The sequence below is a fragment of the Vicugna pacos genome, chromosome 32, assembly GCF_048564905.1.
Source record: "Vicugna pacos chromosome 32, VicPac4, whole genome shotgun sequence".
NCBI classification, from domain to species: domain Eukaryota; kingdom Metazoa; phylum Chordata; class Mammalia; order Artiodactyla; family Camelidae; genus Vicugna; species Vicugna pacos.
The window spans coordinates 8,098,840-8,112,542 of NC_133018.1; the positions used below are offsets into that span (position 1 = coordinate 8,098,840).

The 13,703-nt window shown below is 48.0% G+C and overlaps 1 protein-coding gene across 1 annotated transcript; it reads right to left on the minus strand.

Annotated features, from left to right (window-relative positions):
• Nucleotides 1-5,138: 5,138 nt before the first annotated feature.
• CRYBA4 (crystallin beta A4) lies at nt 5,139-11,650 on the minus strand. Its single transcript, XM_006213552.3, has 6 exons — nt 11,629-11,650; nt 10,978-11,028; nt 10,204-10,322; nt 8,667-8,808; nt 6,848-6,990; nt 5,139-5,464 (listed from the first exon to the last, which is right to left on the minus strand). Exons 1-6 carry the CDS (start codon nt 11,647-11,649, stop codon nt 5,317-5,319), a joined length of 624 nt encoding a protein of 207 aa, XP_006213614.1. The 5' UTR covers nt 11,650; the 3' UTR covers nt 5,139-5,316.
• Nucleotides 11,651-13,703: the final 2,053 nt, after the last annotated feature.

Sequence of the window (13,703 nt, forward strand, 5' to 3'; positions counted from 1 at the left end):
GCTGCGAGGGAGGAAAAAAGAGAACCCAAGTTCCCCGAAAGAAAGAAAAGCCACCAGGGCCCCTAGTTAGGGACAAGGAGGGGAAGTGGTGAATTCTTCTCTGTTTCCTCTGGTGGGTTTGGGGCAAAGAGTCAGGACTTTTTCAAGTGTAAATGATAGAAACCCACCTTTAAAATGTCTCAAGGGAAAGAAAAAAATAGCAGGGAGAGACTGTTATGTGATCAAAGGCACATGGGGTATTTGCATAACCGGATGGTTGGACTCATTTTCTCCGCTTCTGGCCTCTGCTTCCCCCACCTTGGTTTTGCTTTCAGGCTGCCTTCGATGGCAAGTTTCCAGCTTACACCCCATAACTTCACAAGCCCAGCACGTAGAAAGCTTCTCTTTCCAGGTGGTTCCAACCAAAGTTCCAGAGCATCATCTCCACTGTGTCCCGTGCCCACCCCTTGGCCCAATCACGGTGACATTACCGGCCGGACCTGGGTCACTGGTGTCCTCCTTGCCTCTAGACTCTGGTGGGTCATCCTCGTTCGAGGTATTGACTGAGTGAAGGGAGGGCGGTTCTCTGAATTAAAACTGAAATGAAAAGGGCAGACTGCCACCTCACCTCGGGCACAATTGACCCATCGGCCCGGCCTTCCCGAGGTTTTGTTTTGTGTCAAGAGCAGGTTCAGGAGTGCAAGGCAGGAAAAAAGCCTCCCCACCTCGACATATTTCCCCTCCATCAGTCTTGTGATTAGGTGACTGACTGTAAACAGCCTCAGGAAATAGGGATGGGGTGGGTCAGCACCCACCACACAGGCTTGTGCCAGACTCCACCCCACCCCGTTCAGGTGGGGGCCTTCCCCCTCCTGTCCCTCCTTGGCAGCTGCGGATGATGGCCTGCTGGAGGGGGTGGGGAGGGTGGTTGAGTGCCTGGCCCTGTGCCCAGCACAAAATAGACACTCAACAGACGCTGTTTCTTCCTACTTTGCACAAAGGGTGACATGCTTTGTAACTGTCATTATCATTGCTTTGGTCCTTGTTAGTGAATAGGTGTTCCTCACAGCCGCTTCTGGCAGGATTTGCAGGGGAAAATCCTCTCTCTCTCTTCACTCCTCCCCCTCTCTTCCTGTCTTTCTCCTCTCCTCCCCCTCCCTCCCTCTCCTAAACACATCCAAGATGTGTTAAGATCTTCTGCTTCTCACCTCCTTTCATTCTGGGTGGTTTCTTTCCTTTCTGTCTGACCATTCCTACAGTCATCTTTGTCACTGCATCTTTGCTCCCCGGGGAGTGACTCAGTAAGACAGTAGTGTGAGGACCCTGTAGACCAGAGAAAGAACCGGGCAGGCGGGGGCGGAGGGGAACAGAAAAAGAGCGAGTGAAGACTAAGAAAGAGAAGCCCCACGCTGCATCCTAGCTTCCTTCTCACAGCACTTTTTCAACTATCAATTTTACGAGGTAAGGAAACTGAGGCTCAGTGAGGCAGAGCACCCTTCCCGCCAAAGTTCACCCTGTCTAGAAAACTCGGGATCCAGGATTCAGACCGAGGTGTGTGCAGTTCCAAATGTGTCGTCCTCCTTTGTGGCAAGCCACCCCCTCCCGACGGGAGTAGCTGGGTGGTGACGCTTAGGAGCAGTCACGTGGTTGGTGCTTGCTGCGTAGTCTTAGATAAGTCCCCTTACCTCTCTGGGCCAAGAGGATGCTGGTTTGAGATCCACAGTCCCAGACCCTTTGGTCAGTCCTGTTCCGCATGTGTGGTGTTCTGGATGATGGGTGTCCTGTGCTTGCCACTTACGTCTGAACAGACAGCATCAATCTTTCAAGTTCCCCTTCCTTTATAACTGTGAGAATTGGTCTGCTGGCAAGATATGAAAAATAATTTCACAGTCTCTTTCCTCCCCTCCCAAGATCACCCCTGACAAATTGTCTCTTTATTGCCTGTCACTCCAGCCATCATCTCATATCTGGGTTCTCATTTTTTTTATCTTTGCTAGCCTCATTTTTGGCTCCAACTGCTGCTGGCTCTTTGTAGGGCCACCATCAAATTCCAGTGAGGCTCCCCTATTCGTTCATTTTTTCATTCATTCAGCAAATACTGCCTACTTTGACCCTAGAGATCCACAGCTTTCAAAGGTCCCCAGTTATTCATACTAAAGTGTGAAGGACTACTTTCTTAAATCCTTTAAAGGAGGACACGAACCTAGCAACTTACTGTTTATAAACCCCATTCATGCCTCGTATCTGTTTAATGCTCCACAAAACCTTATACAGCCCATAGTAAGCTCAATGCTTTTACAGGCTGGGTGGCCTCAGGCCAGTTGCTTGACTTCTCTGAGCCTCAAGTTCCAGATGAGTTTTATAGGGATAATAATAATGTCAAGGGGTTACTGTGAGGTTTAAAAGCTATCCCATGTGAAAGAAACCAATGCAATATGTGTCATCAATATCATCATCATCATTATCATTATGAGGAAGGCATGCCCCAGGTAAGAGGGTTGGGTGCAGACAGGACTATCAAAGCAAAAAGACAGAGAAAGGTAAAATAATACTAATAACGATACTAAGACTGATACCAAAAACCTCTACCAACTTTTCCTGAGAGCTTACCAAGTACCTTGCACACGTTCTAGGCACAAGCATGAATAATACAGTGTTTAACTTTTTACAAACAAAGAGGTAGGTATTGTGCTTCCCCAGTTAACAGAGGAGGAAACTAAAGTGAGATGCTGGCAAGTCCAGGATGCAAATCCAGGACTGTGATGGCCTCTGGCCCCAGAGTGTGGTACCAACTCAGAGCTGACAGGGTCAGTCACTCCTCTGTGGTGGGTACAGCTGTAGGGGTACCACCTCCCTATATCCAGTGCCTTCTAGGGTCTCAGGGCGTCAGAGTGAGAACATTTCTGGTTGGAAGATGGTGGCCCAACCCCCATCCTCTGCCTCAGCAAAACCTCAGTACCCATAGAGATTGACTTCATGACCCTCTCTCTAATGGTCAGTTTGGTCATTACCTAGAACTGACCATGAGACCACTTCCTGGACAGTACTTCTACATTTCCTAAAGCCCTGCTGGATGTCAGGACCTAAATGCCCCAAACTAATTCACACTAGGCTGTGAATGACTATCATAGTTAACTACAGGGACGTGAGATCAGAGAGACGATGGAGGAGGTAGATGATGACCAGCCTTATAGGACTAGGATATAATTGTTTTGTTTTGTTTTTTTTCTTGGAGTGGGATGGGAAGCATGGGAGGGTTTTGAGCAGGGGAGCAAAGATCCACCTTACAATTTTAACAGAGCCACTATGCCTGCTGGGTAGAGAACAGGTTAAGAGGGAAAGGTGGGAGCAGGGAGATGATAAGGAGGAGAGAGGGGAGGATGGCTTGGACCAGTGTGGGAGCAATGGGGATGGTGATAAGTGTCTGGGTTCTGGTACAGTTTGAAGATTCAGGCATCAGGATTTGCCAGTGGATTGGACTGTGGGTGTGAGAGATGATGGATTATTCCAAAGTTTTGACCCAAACAGATGGAAAAGTAGCTTCGGTTTTGGATGGATTCTGATTGAGTTGCGCATTGGACATCCATGTAGAAGTGTGTAGTCTGCAGTTGATATTCAGGGATGGCATTCAGAGGAGAGGTCTGAGTAGAGATAATCACCTAGGAGAGACTGCCTCCCCCCTCCCCGTTATCCGTTCCAGGTCCCTTGTTACCTCTCATACACCCCTGTGCTTCCCCATCACAGCTCCTGTCACAGGGCATTGCAGTCCACCGTGAACTTGCCTGTATTCCTAATCCAACTGGGTGAGAGAAAGGACTTGTTGTATCTTGTTTACCATTTACCAGGGCCTAGCACAAAGTAGGTCCCAGGCAAATGATTGTTTGAATGAATGGGATGATACAGAGAGGGGTTAAAAATGACTAAAGTGCGAATGTTCCTAAACACTTCCCTTCCTGAGCCAGATAGTGTTATCTTTTCCAGCAGGCTGTTCAGAACCTCACCCATTCCTGACTCTGTCAGACTTCTTTATGATAAAGGAAGGTAGTCCAGAAAATTAGCCAGATGGCTTATGATTGTTAAGACAATCTATATATAAAGGACCAGGAAAGAGAGCAAGGAGAGGTAGGGGTGGAGAGTGAGGGGAGTGGGGAATGTATGTATAGATCTTGCCACTCAGGTTGCAAATGGAATGGGAGTTTATTTCTTTGTTTTAAAAACATTTAAGGTGGCAGGTGGGTAGTATGTGTGAGAATTGGGGAGAGAGAAATGGAATGTGAGAAGTTTCACTAGGGGAGACAACTGGCTCCCTCCATGCATGGCTTTAAAAAAATAAACAAAACAAGCTTGGGACAATTTATCCGGAAGAGAGCAATCATAAATATATATGCACCTAATAACATAGCATCAAGATTCTCGTAGGAAAAAAATCAGAAAGCAAAAATGGACAAAACTAAAGAGAGGAGCAGATAAAACCAAATCATAGTAAGAGATATTAACAGCCCTCTCTGAGTAAGTGATTAAAAAAAAAAACTGATCTTTTAAAAATTGGCAAGGATACAGAGCAATGTAACCAACGTTGTGAACCAGCTTGACCTAACTGACATTTATAGGACACTGTACCTAACAAGTGCAGGATTTCAAGTCTATCAAAAATAGACCATGAGCTGGGCCATAAAATAAGTTTCAGTTCATCAGAATATTGAAATCCTGAGTATGTTCTCTGACCACAATGGACTTAAATAATAAATCTATAACAATAAAATATCTAGAAAATCCCTAGTATATAGAGAGCGTCCCTTTAAATAATCCATGGGTCAAAGAAGAAATCATAAGGGAAACTAGAAAATATCAAACTGAATGATCATAAAAACACACCATATTAAAATTTGTGGGAAGAAGCCAATGCAGTACTTGCAGGGAAATTTATAGCTCTAAGTGATTATATTGGGGGGAAAAAAGAAGAGCCAAAATAATGACCCAAGAATCTACCTTTAAAACCTAGAGAAAAAAAAAAAAGAAGAAGAAAGTAAACCAAGAGTAAATAGAAGAAAGGAAATACTGAAGATAAGAGCAAAACTCAGACAGATGACAGAGAAAATCAACAAAGATAAAGATTGGTTCTTTGAAAGGACTGACAAAATTGAAAACCACAGGTGAACACTAGACCTTTTTTTTATTACTTTTAGTTTTTCGTGCTGACTGTGCATGGACTGGCCCACATGAGTGCTGGGTTCACACGGGTTACAGGGGGAGGCAGAGGAGAGAGCACATAACAGCCTCCACAGCTTCTCGGTTCCAGACAAGCACATGTTCGCTGCTCAGCGCTGGCCCCCCTGCTCACTGCTGGATCCTTCGGATGCTCTGCACCTGGAAGGTCTGGGCATGAGAGCCCCACTCCCGGAAATGCTTGTAGTCACCTGAGTGGTGATCACACTCCAGCACATACTGAAAACCGCGGTAGCCAGGAAACTGGGAGCAAACCCAGCTGGAAAAGAGAAGAGGCAGGCTATTACCCTATCATGCTGTTCCCTCTGCCAGCAATACCATTCCAGCCATTCTTTGCTCAGCCAAGTTGTATTTATCCTCCAGCTCAATCATCACTTCATCAGGGCGGTCTGACTTATTCACCAAATTAGTCCCCTGTGGTACTTTTGTAGCACTCATTTAATTAGGCAATTAACAGATCATTCGTAAAATAGCAGCCTCCCCTGCCAACAGTAAACTCCTGGGTGTAGAGGTGTGTGTGGCTGGTTCACTGTTATCTCTGGTGCCTAACACAGTGCCCAGCACAGAGAGGCTCAATAAATACTTGATGAAGGAAGGAAGAAGTGGGGTGTCTTATTCTTTCCCCCTCCTGCCTTGTTCAGGGACACTTCCAAGGAAAGGGCTATAATTCTTTCTATTCATTGGCTCCTACATTATCCAGGACTAGACACAGATTTGTGTCTTGTCTTCTGAGTTGTCCACTTCCCTTTCCGTAAGAGGAAAGTGGCCTTGAGAATCACAAGGGGTCCATCCTACTCTGAAACAATAAGATCCTCTGGTGGTTCCTGAGAAAAATTAAAAAATAAAATAAAAACACCTCCCACCTTTGCCCCTGCCAACCAGGAGCCAAGGGCTACCTCAGAAGATGGCTCTACTATCCTCTACGAGTGAGGCTCTTGTACCTCAGCCATCCCCTCAGAGAAAAGAGTGGGAAGGGGCAGTCAGTCCTGGGCTTGAAGCTGGGATTCAGTTACCTACCTGCTGTTGGATGTAAAGCAAGTTGCTTAACCCATATCTGCTTCTTTACTGCTGGACAGCCCCCTCCCCCTCAGTCAACGTGAGAAAATCCTCACTCTAGCAATGAGCATGTGACCAGACCTAGCCAATCAGAGCACCCCATTCCTGTGGGCCTGGTGATTGGTTCAGAGTTGAGCACATGACCCAAGCTGGACCAGTGAGAGTCTTCCCTAGAATCTTTGGTGGAATCACTGGGGAAAAAACACACTCCCTTTCCCTAGGGCTGGGCTGGAATGTAAGGATGAAGCTGCCATCTTGCCTTCACATGAGAAGAGCTTGCCAAAGAATACAGCCGCACTGAAGCAGACAGAGCAAGATGGGGAGAAAGACAGATCCCTGCTGAAGCAGCTGGATCCAGCTGTGCCTGAAGCTAGTTACAGGGGCCAATTAACTTTGAGATTAATAGCAGTGTGATCTGGGTGTCCATTACTTGCAAACCCATAAATTTCTCCTGATGCCTCTCTGTGCCTCTGAAATGTGGGCATCAGACCCCAAAAGTCCTCAGCACATCGTTTTCACCAGATGCGTCCCCATCCCTCCCAACATCCCATCTCTCCCTGCCAGGCAGAGCTTTGCATCCACTTACGCCCCTGAGTGGACATGGAAGGAGCCCACTTCATTGCCATCCCAGCCCATGGCCTGGAGGGAGGGATAGTCATCGCTCAGCTCTCCTTTTCTGCCCAGGAAGTTCTCTTGCTCAAAGATGGTCAGCCTTGAGTCACGGTGGTTCTGCAGGCACAGGGAACAGGGTCACAGCATCAGGTGCTCAGTCAGAAACCCAGGAGCCTCTGCCAGAGCCCACACCCCTGCCCTTGTCTCCAAAATCAGCCTTCCTTGCAAACCTTCTGGAAGACCAGTAAGCCAACAGACACCAGAAACCTTCAAGAAGTATACTCTTTGCCCTCCCAGAAATTTCCCTTCTGGAAATTTACACAAAGAAGATAATCAAAGAACAAATTAGCCTTGGCAATAACAGTTTTTAAAAAAAGAAGAAGAAAAAGAAAAGAAGAGAAAAAAGAAAAGAAAAGAAAAATAATCAACCTGAATAGCAAACAGTAGGAAATCAGGAGGTAAACTGGGGTGCTGCACTACAGTTAAGAGATCTGGGTTCAAATCCTGACTCTCCACTTACCAGCTGACTGAGCCTAAACATGTCACAGCATTTCTGAGCCTGCTTTCTGCATCTATAAAATGAAACTAACCACATCTACTTTTCAGGATGGTTTTGAGGACTAAACGAAACCAGAAGTAAGTTGTAAACTGCGTAAAAGCAGGGTTTGCGTCTGTAAGAGTCCACGTGAGTCCCCGGATTGGCACAATGCCTGGGCTATTGATGGAACAAATGAACAAATGAACATTCACAAAATGGAATACTAGGGGGCAATGGAAAATGATGCTATAAATGAGATTTAATCACCTGGGAGGATAATGGTGATACATTTGCAGACAGAGTGAGAAAAGCTGGTTTCTAAGCCTTACGTTTGTTACAATTCAATTTTTATAACAGAACGGTATGCATGCGTAGATATACAGATACAGACATGGATATTGACATCAGTCGCTGTAGGTATAACCTGTGGGCAGCAAGCAAGACTAAGGAAATCTTGGGGGAAGGGTGTAGCTCATCAGTGGTAGAATGCGTGCTTAGCATGCACAAGGTCCTGAGTTCAATCCCCAGGACCTCCATTAAAAATAAATAAATAAACCTAATTACCTCTCTTGCCAGGAAAAAAGAAATTACAAAAAAAAAAAAAGGCCAAGGAAATCTCCAGCAATGTTAATGGTGGGCTTCTGTCTCAGAGGTGTGGGTATAAGTGACTTTCATTTTCTTATTTGGCCGTATCAGGTTTCCCCCTAACTTTATCATAAATACGTGTGTTGTATGTGATTTAAAGACTTGCTGCTGGAGAAAAAAAAACTACACCTTTCTGGGCCTCAGTTTTTTCATCTGTAAGATGGGGATTAGTAATGCCCACCTCCACCCATACTCTGGAAACAGTAGTTAAAATATCAAATCAAGAGCGCTGATAATGAATTAGGAATAAGAAATAAAACCCATCTTCCCCACCTCGCCCTGTCATTTCTGGCACCCAGCATCTCCCAGTGTCCCTCAGTCACAAAAAGAGGGACACAGAACACACAGGGGCCCATATTATAACCACAGTTGCAATGGGCAGGCTGTGTGTGGTGGACTCTGTTCAGATGCTCTGTGTGTTTTCTTCTCCTGTACAATGTTGGTGCTCTGGCCCCATTTCAAGATGAAGAAAAAGGCTCAGAGAGGGGAGGGACAGCCATGTCACACAGCTTGAAGAAGTGACATGAGATTTGAACTCAGGGGCATCCTGTTCCCAAGCCCCCACTGGAGGGGCCGAGGCCTCCCCAGGACAAGGCAGTGGCAGACTCACAGCGCAGGCCACGGGCCGGAAGGAGGTGAGCCTCTCGGCGGGGTAGGACGTGTTGCCACTCCAAGCATCCCAGCATGGGTACTCGCCCCGCTCCAGCACGTACTGCTGCCCTTGGAAGCCTGCGTGCTCAAACCCCACCCACCTGCAGAAAGAGGGCAGAGAGTACAAGAGGTGAGACCCTCCCCACTCCACGCTGAGTTCCAGACCAATGGTTATCATGTAGGGGTGGCTTTGCCCCCAAAGGACACATTTAACAACGTCTGCAGGCAGTTTTAGTTGTCATACTGGGAGGAGGGAGGATGGGGTGTTTGCAACTGGCATTTAGTGGATAGAGGACAGAGATGCTGTTAAACATCCTCCGAGGCACCAGACGGCCCCCCAGCACAGAACTACCTGGCCCCAAACATCCATCGCTCGGAGGTGGAGAAGCCCAGTCTAGACCTAGTAGCCCACTGCCTCGCTGTGCCTCCCGCAGGTGAGGACGGCTCCCCGCAGGGTCCCCCTAGGCCATGCAGATGAGGCTTGACCACAAGCTGACTTAAGCCTCGGTGGGGTTCCCCCCTGTGATCCTCTGGAACGTGGGGAGACAGGCTGTTTCTCACCCCTCCCTCTCCTGAGAGAGGCTTCCATGAGATAGTGGCTCATCTGCCTCTCTGGTTCCCATGAGATACGGGACTTCCTGCCTCGCCACCCTGGAGGGTGCAGCCCGCGGCAGATGGAGCGGCAGTTCACAGCAGAGGGCCACCACTCCTGCTGTCATCCGGCCCCTTGTGGTGTCCTCCTGTGGGACATGGGACACAGGAGGCTGACACCATGCTGCCCTTGACTGATGAACTCTCTTATGGAAGTAATAAACCTGAGCTTCTGGTCTCCTTCCTGGGAAAGTCTGTCAGCCTGCTGGACACATACCTGGACAAGTTACTGCTCCCATCTGAACCCCAATTCCCACTGATACAAAGCAGAATCTAGAAGAGCATTTACCCTTGTTGTGAGGTACATAAATACCACCAAGATAACCTGATGCACTCACAGGCAGGAAGTGGCTCTGAATCACAAAGAGAGAGCATTCTTTCAAGCTACTTTCCAACCTTCTAAAAACTTCTCTCCAACACAGTTGTCACTGGCCAATGTAGCTAATAAATTTAAACTTAAATAAATTTTAATTTAATTTAGTTTAATTTAAAATTAATGTTCTTTAGCCACACTAGCTGCATTTCAAGTCCTCAATGGTCATATGTGGCCACTGGTTCCAAATCAGACAGTACACCTGGAGAAGATTTCCACTGTTGCAGAAAGTTCTACAGAAAGGCAGTGAGCGGGCTCTGTGGGAATGGCACCCCCTACATTTGAGCAGTGCACAACCAGCGTAACCTTACACTGCCATCCTGCACACGCCCCAGCATCTCAGACCCAAGGAAGGCACATCGGTACAGTCAGAGCCTGGGAAGACAGGACCTAGGACATCAAAAAGTCCCAGCACCCCTTTCTACATCCCTTCCTGTCTCTTCCACCGTGACTCCAATCCCCCTGGACTCACGCTCCACTCAGCACTTTCAAAGATCGCACAGTCTCAAAACCAAGCTCCAGCACACTGGGGCACTCAGCTGTGAACTCATGCCGCCGGCCTTGGAAGTTCTCTTCGTCCCACACCACGATCTATACCGGAGAGAGAAGATAGAGACCCGCATTGGAGTCCCGTGGGGGTGGCGTGAGGGGCTAGGGGCTCACCCCAGGACTCAAGGTGGGGCAGACCAGGTAAAGCAGGGATTGCAAACTGATGCCTTCAGGGGCCAGGCAGGTAAGGAGGGTGAGGGCTGAGAACTGAAGGGCACAGACCCTGTGGAAGCTGCTGGCTTCTGCGTAGCGACACCTACTGTTGCCGCGTGGTAATGCGGCCATCTGTCCGATTTCCCAAGACAATCCCTGTATCTGGGCTTTTCTGTGTTTTCAAAGGCTGATGACAAATTCAAAGGTTGTCATTTTGTTTTGTTTTTTAAACACAGAGGAAGTCAAAGAAATCATGACCAAAGACATGTGCAATTACCAGTTGGCTATCTCTGCCAGATAGTGTAACAGTTTCATTTGGGGACCAAAAAACCCAAGTTCAAATCAAGATCCCTGTGTGTGACCTTGGGCAAGACCTTTTCCCTCTCTGAGTCTTGACTGCATCCTCTGTGAAATGGGACCTCATTATCACCACCCCCCAGGGGTGAGGTGGAGATTCAGTGAAGGCGGGGACGGGGGTCCTCTGGACCTGGGTTTGACCCGCACTGCTCCCACTTCCCAGACCTCCCCCCATGCCTCTTCCTACCTTCCAGTGTCCTGCTGACTTGGTGCATTGCAGACTCATGTTGCTTGCTTCCTACACCAGAGAAGAAGGTGATAAGCTTCCGCCCTGCCTCTGCCCCGTCCTTGATCCTGAAGTCCAATTTGGGCAGTGTCTAGATTCAGATGGGGTCCAGATGTGCCCGGGTTGGGGGCAAAGTGCAGTTTTGGCCTGTCCCTCTCCTACCCTTTCCATCTGTGACCATCTCCTTTTCTTCCATCTTGTCCCCACCTCAAAACGTACCCAGGCTGTGTCCCACTCCTCTAAGCCCTGCTCTGTATTCATTCATCTGCTCATTATGGGGAGTTTTCTGTGGCTGCCGGTGGGTGGATGTGTCACCCCCTGGGAAACACCAAGGTGCTCAGCTTCAAGAGTCTCCCAAAGACACCACCTGACCCAAAATATGACTCCGATAGTGGAAGCTGAGGCAATAGGATTGCAGGAATAATTCTGGTTTGAAACTAGGGTAGCAGGTACCACTCTGGATGCCTGGAGCCTGCCTTGGTTAGGATAGGGTGACATTCCGGAGGACACAGTGATGTCCCCAGGATTGGGGGGTACCTCCCAGGATGCTCCCTGCCTCCCAGGACGCTCACCCAGAGCTCATCCCACCCCTTCTCCAAGCCTGGGACTTACCGAGACGGACCCAGAGAACATGCCAGACCTGAGACCAGCCGAGGTCAGGCTCTTATAGGCAGGGCAGAGAGAGGGCCCCTGGGGGACAGAGCCCTGACTCAGCAAGTGAGCGACAGGAACAAAAGCCAGCTCTGGCCGGAGCGCCAATGGAGAGGTGTCAGCAGCATTGGCTTTGGCTGGGAGGCAGAGGTCAGCTTGCCCCCATCAGGAACCATCCACGAAGAAGGTAGCAGGAGGAAGGTCCACCTTCACCAGCTCCACGGAACTCCTGACTAGAACAGGAGAACGAGCAGCAGAGTTCACAACCTCATCCCTCCTGCTTGTATGACTTGGGGCAGGTCATTTCCCCTGTTTCTGTCTGTAAAATGGGACAAGAATGAAGTACATCACAGGGCTGTTGTGAGGTGAAGTAACATGCCTGGCAGAGAGTAAACATTCAACCAATGCCTCTACATTTCTCTCTCCCAGGTCCCTTCCTCTACCAGTGGGGGCAATCTGGGTAGACTTCGTGGTGGAGGTGGCATTTTAACTAGGCTCTGAAGAGTGAGGCGGATTTGTACAAAGTGAGGTGGAAGGACATGCTCTGGCTAGACAAAAGTGCAGAGGTGAGAACTTGGGACTGAGGGATGAGAAAGAGCTGGTGGCCTGATAGGAGATCCTAATGGAGAGCAGACGGAGACAGGTGGGAAAGGTGGCTGAATCAGAGCCTCCGGGGCCCACAAAGCTCAGAGAGGAGTCCAGATGGCTCTGTGGGCAGAGTAAAGGAGCTGGTGGGTGTGGACATGCTTTGCAAACTGTAGTGCACCTGCCGGATATCCAGGGTTTGTAGAATGTGCTTTGTGAGCCCTCTCCCTTACACTCCCGCCCTCTGCGTTGGCCTAAGGGGGGCCTCTCACAGCGTAGGAAAGAGCAATGCTGGAAACCAGATTGCTTTGGGTGACCTGGGGAGTGTCTGATGCCAGTTCATGACCTGTGAAAGAGCAATATTTGTTCCCTCCTGAGAAGGTTAAATGCAGCCCTATCAAATCTTAACTTTGATAAAAGTTTGCCTTGGAGATTGAAGGCTAAGAATGCAGTCTCTGTAGCCAGACCGCCTGGGTTTGCATTCCACTCCTGCTGGCTGGGTCATCTTGAGCATGTTAATCTCTCTGAGCCTCAGTTTCCTCATGTGTACAATGGGTATAACATGGTAAACTGGGTTTAGCCTAAGAGACAGAAGCGGTGTGATGGTAAGTGTGAATTACACATGAATAGCATTTGCTGTCCCGGAACTGCTCCTGGAAGATAAGATTCATAATGTGTCTCCATCATCATTGTCGTCACCATTGCTAATAAAAAAAAAAAGATTACCATTGATGTATCTGCACCCTCACGTTTATTGCAGCATTATTAACAATAGCCAAGGTATAAAAATAACCTACTTGTCCGTCAGTGGCTGAATGGATAAAGAAGATGTGGTATATGTGCACAATGGAATACTATTCAGCCACGAGAAAGGGGGAAATCCTGCCATTTTCGACAACGAGGATGGACCTTGAGGGCATTATGCTAAGTGAAAGAAGTCAAACAGAGAAAGACAAATACCAGATGATCTCACTTACTTATCGAATCTTTAAAAGACACACTCAGAGAAGTGGAGAGTACAATGGTGTGGCTGCCAGGAGTCAGGGGCCGCGGGGCACAGGGAGATCTTGCTCAAAGGGCAAAAACTCCCAGTTATAAGATGAACGAGCTTGAGGATCTAATGAACACAGCATGGGGATTGTAGCTGATAATACTGTCCACTTGCACGTTGCTAAGGGAATACGTCTTACATGTTCTCACCACACACACACACAAAAACCCAAAAACCAGTGTTAACTCTGTGACCAGATGGAGGTGACAATCATTTCGCGATTTATAAATGTAGCCAATCAACATGCACCCCACCTTGCACTTACACAGTGGTGTGTCCGTTACATTTCAATGAAGCTGGGAAAAATGATTACTATTAAATAATTGTTTGTGTAACAGCAGGAGCGTGTAGTTTTCCAAGAGCTTGGTTTCAGGAGCTAAAAAGATGTGACTCCCAATTC

Bases quoted from the DNA above. Each gene is read 5' to 3' on its own strand.
- CRYBA4 (XM_006213552.3), bottom strand. From the start codon at position 11,649: ATGTTCTCTGGGTCCGTCTCG. The intron at 10,323-10,977 runs GTAGGAAGAGGC...TCTCCGGTATAG, and splicing joins AGTCAGCAGGACACTGGAAG to ATCGTGGTGTGGGACGAAGA. The intron at 6,991-8,666 runs GTGAGTCTGCCA...CTGTGCCTGCAG, and splicing joins TCCGGCCCGTGGCCTGCGCT to AACCACCGTGACTCAAGGCT.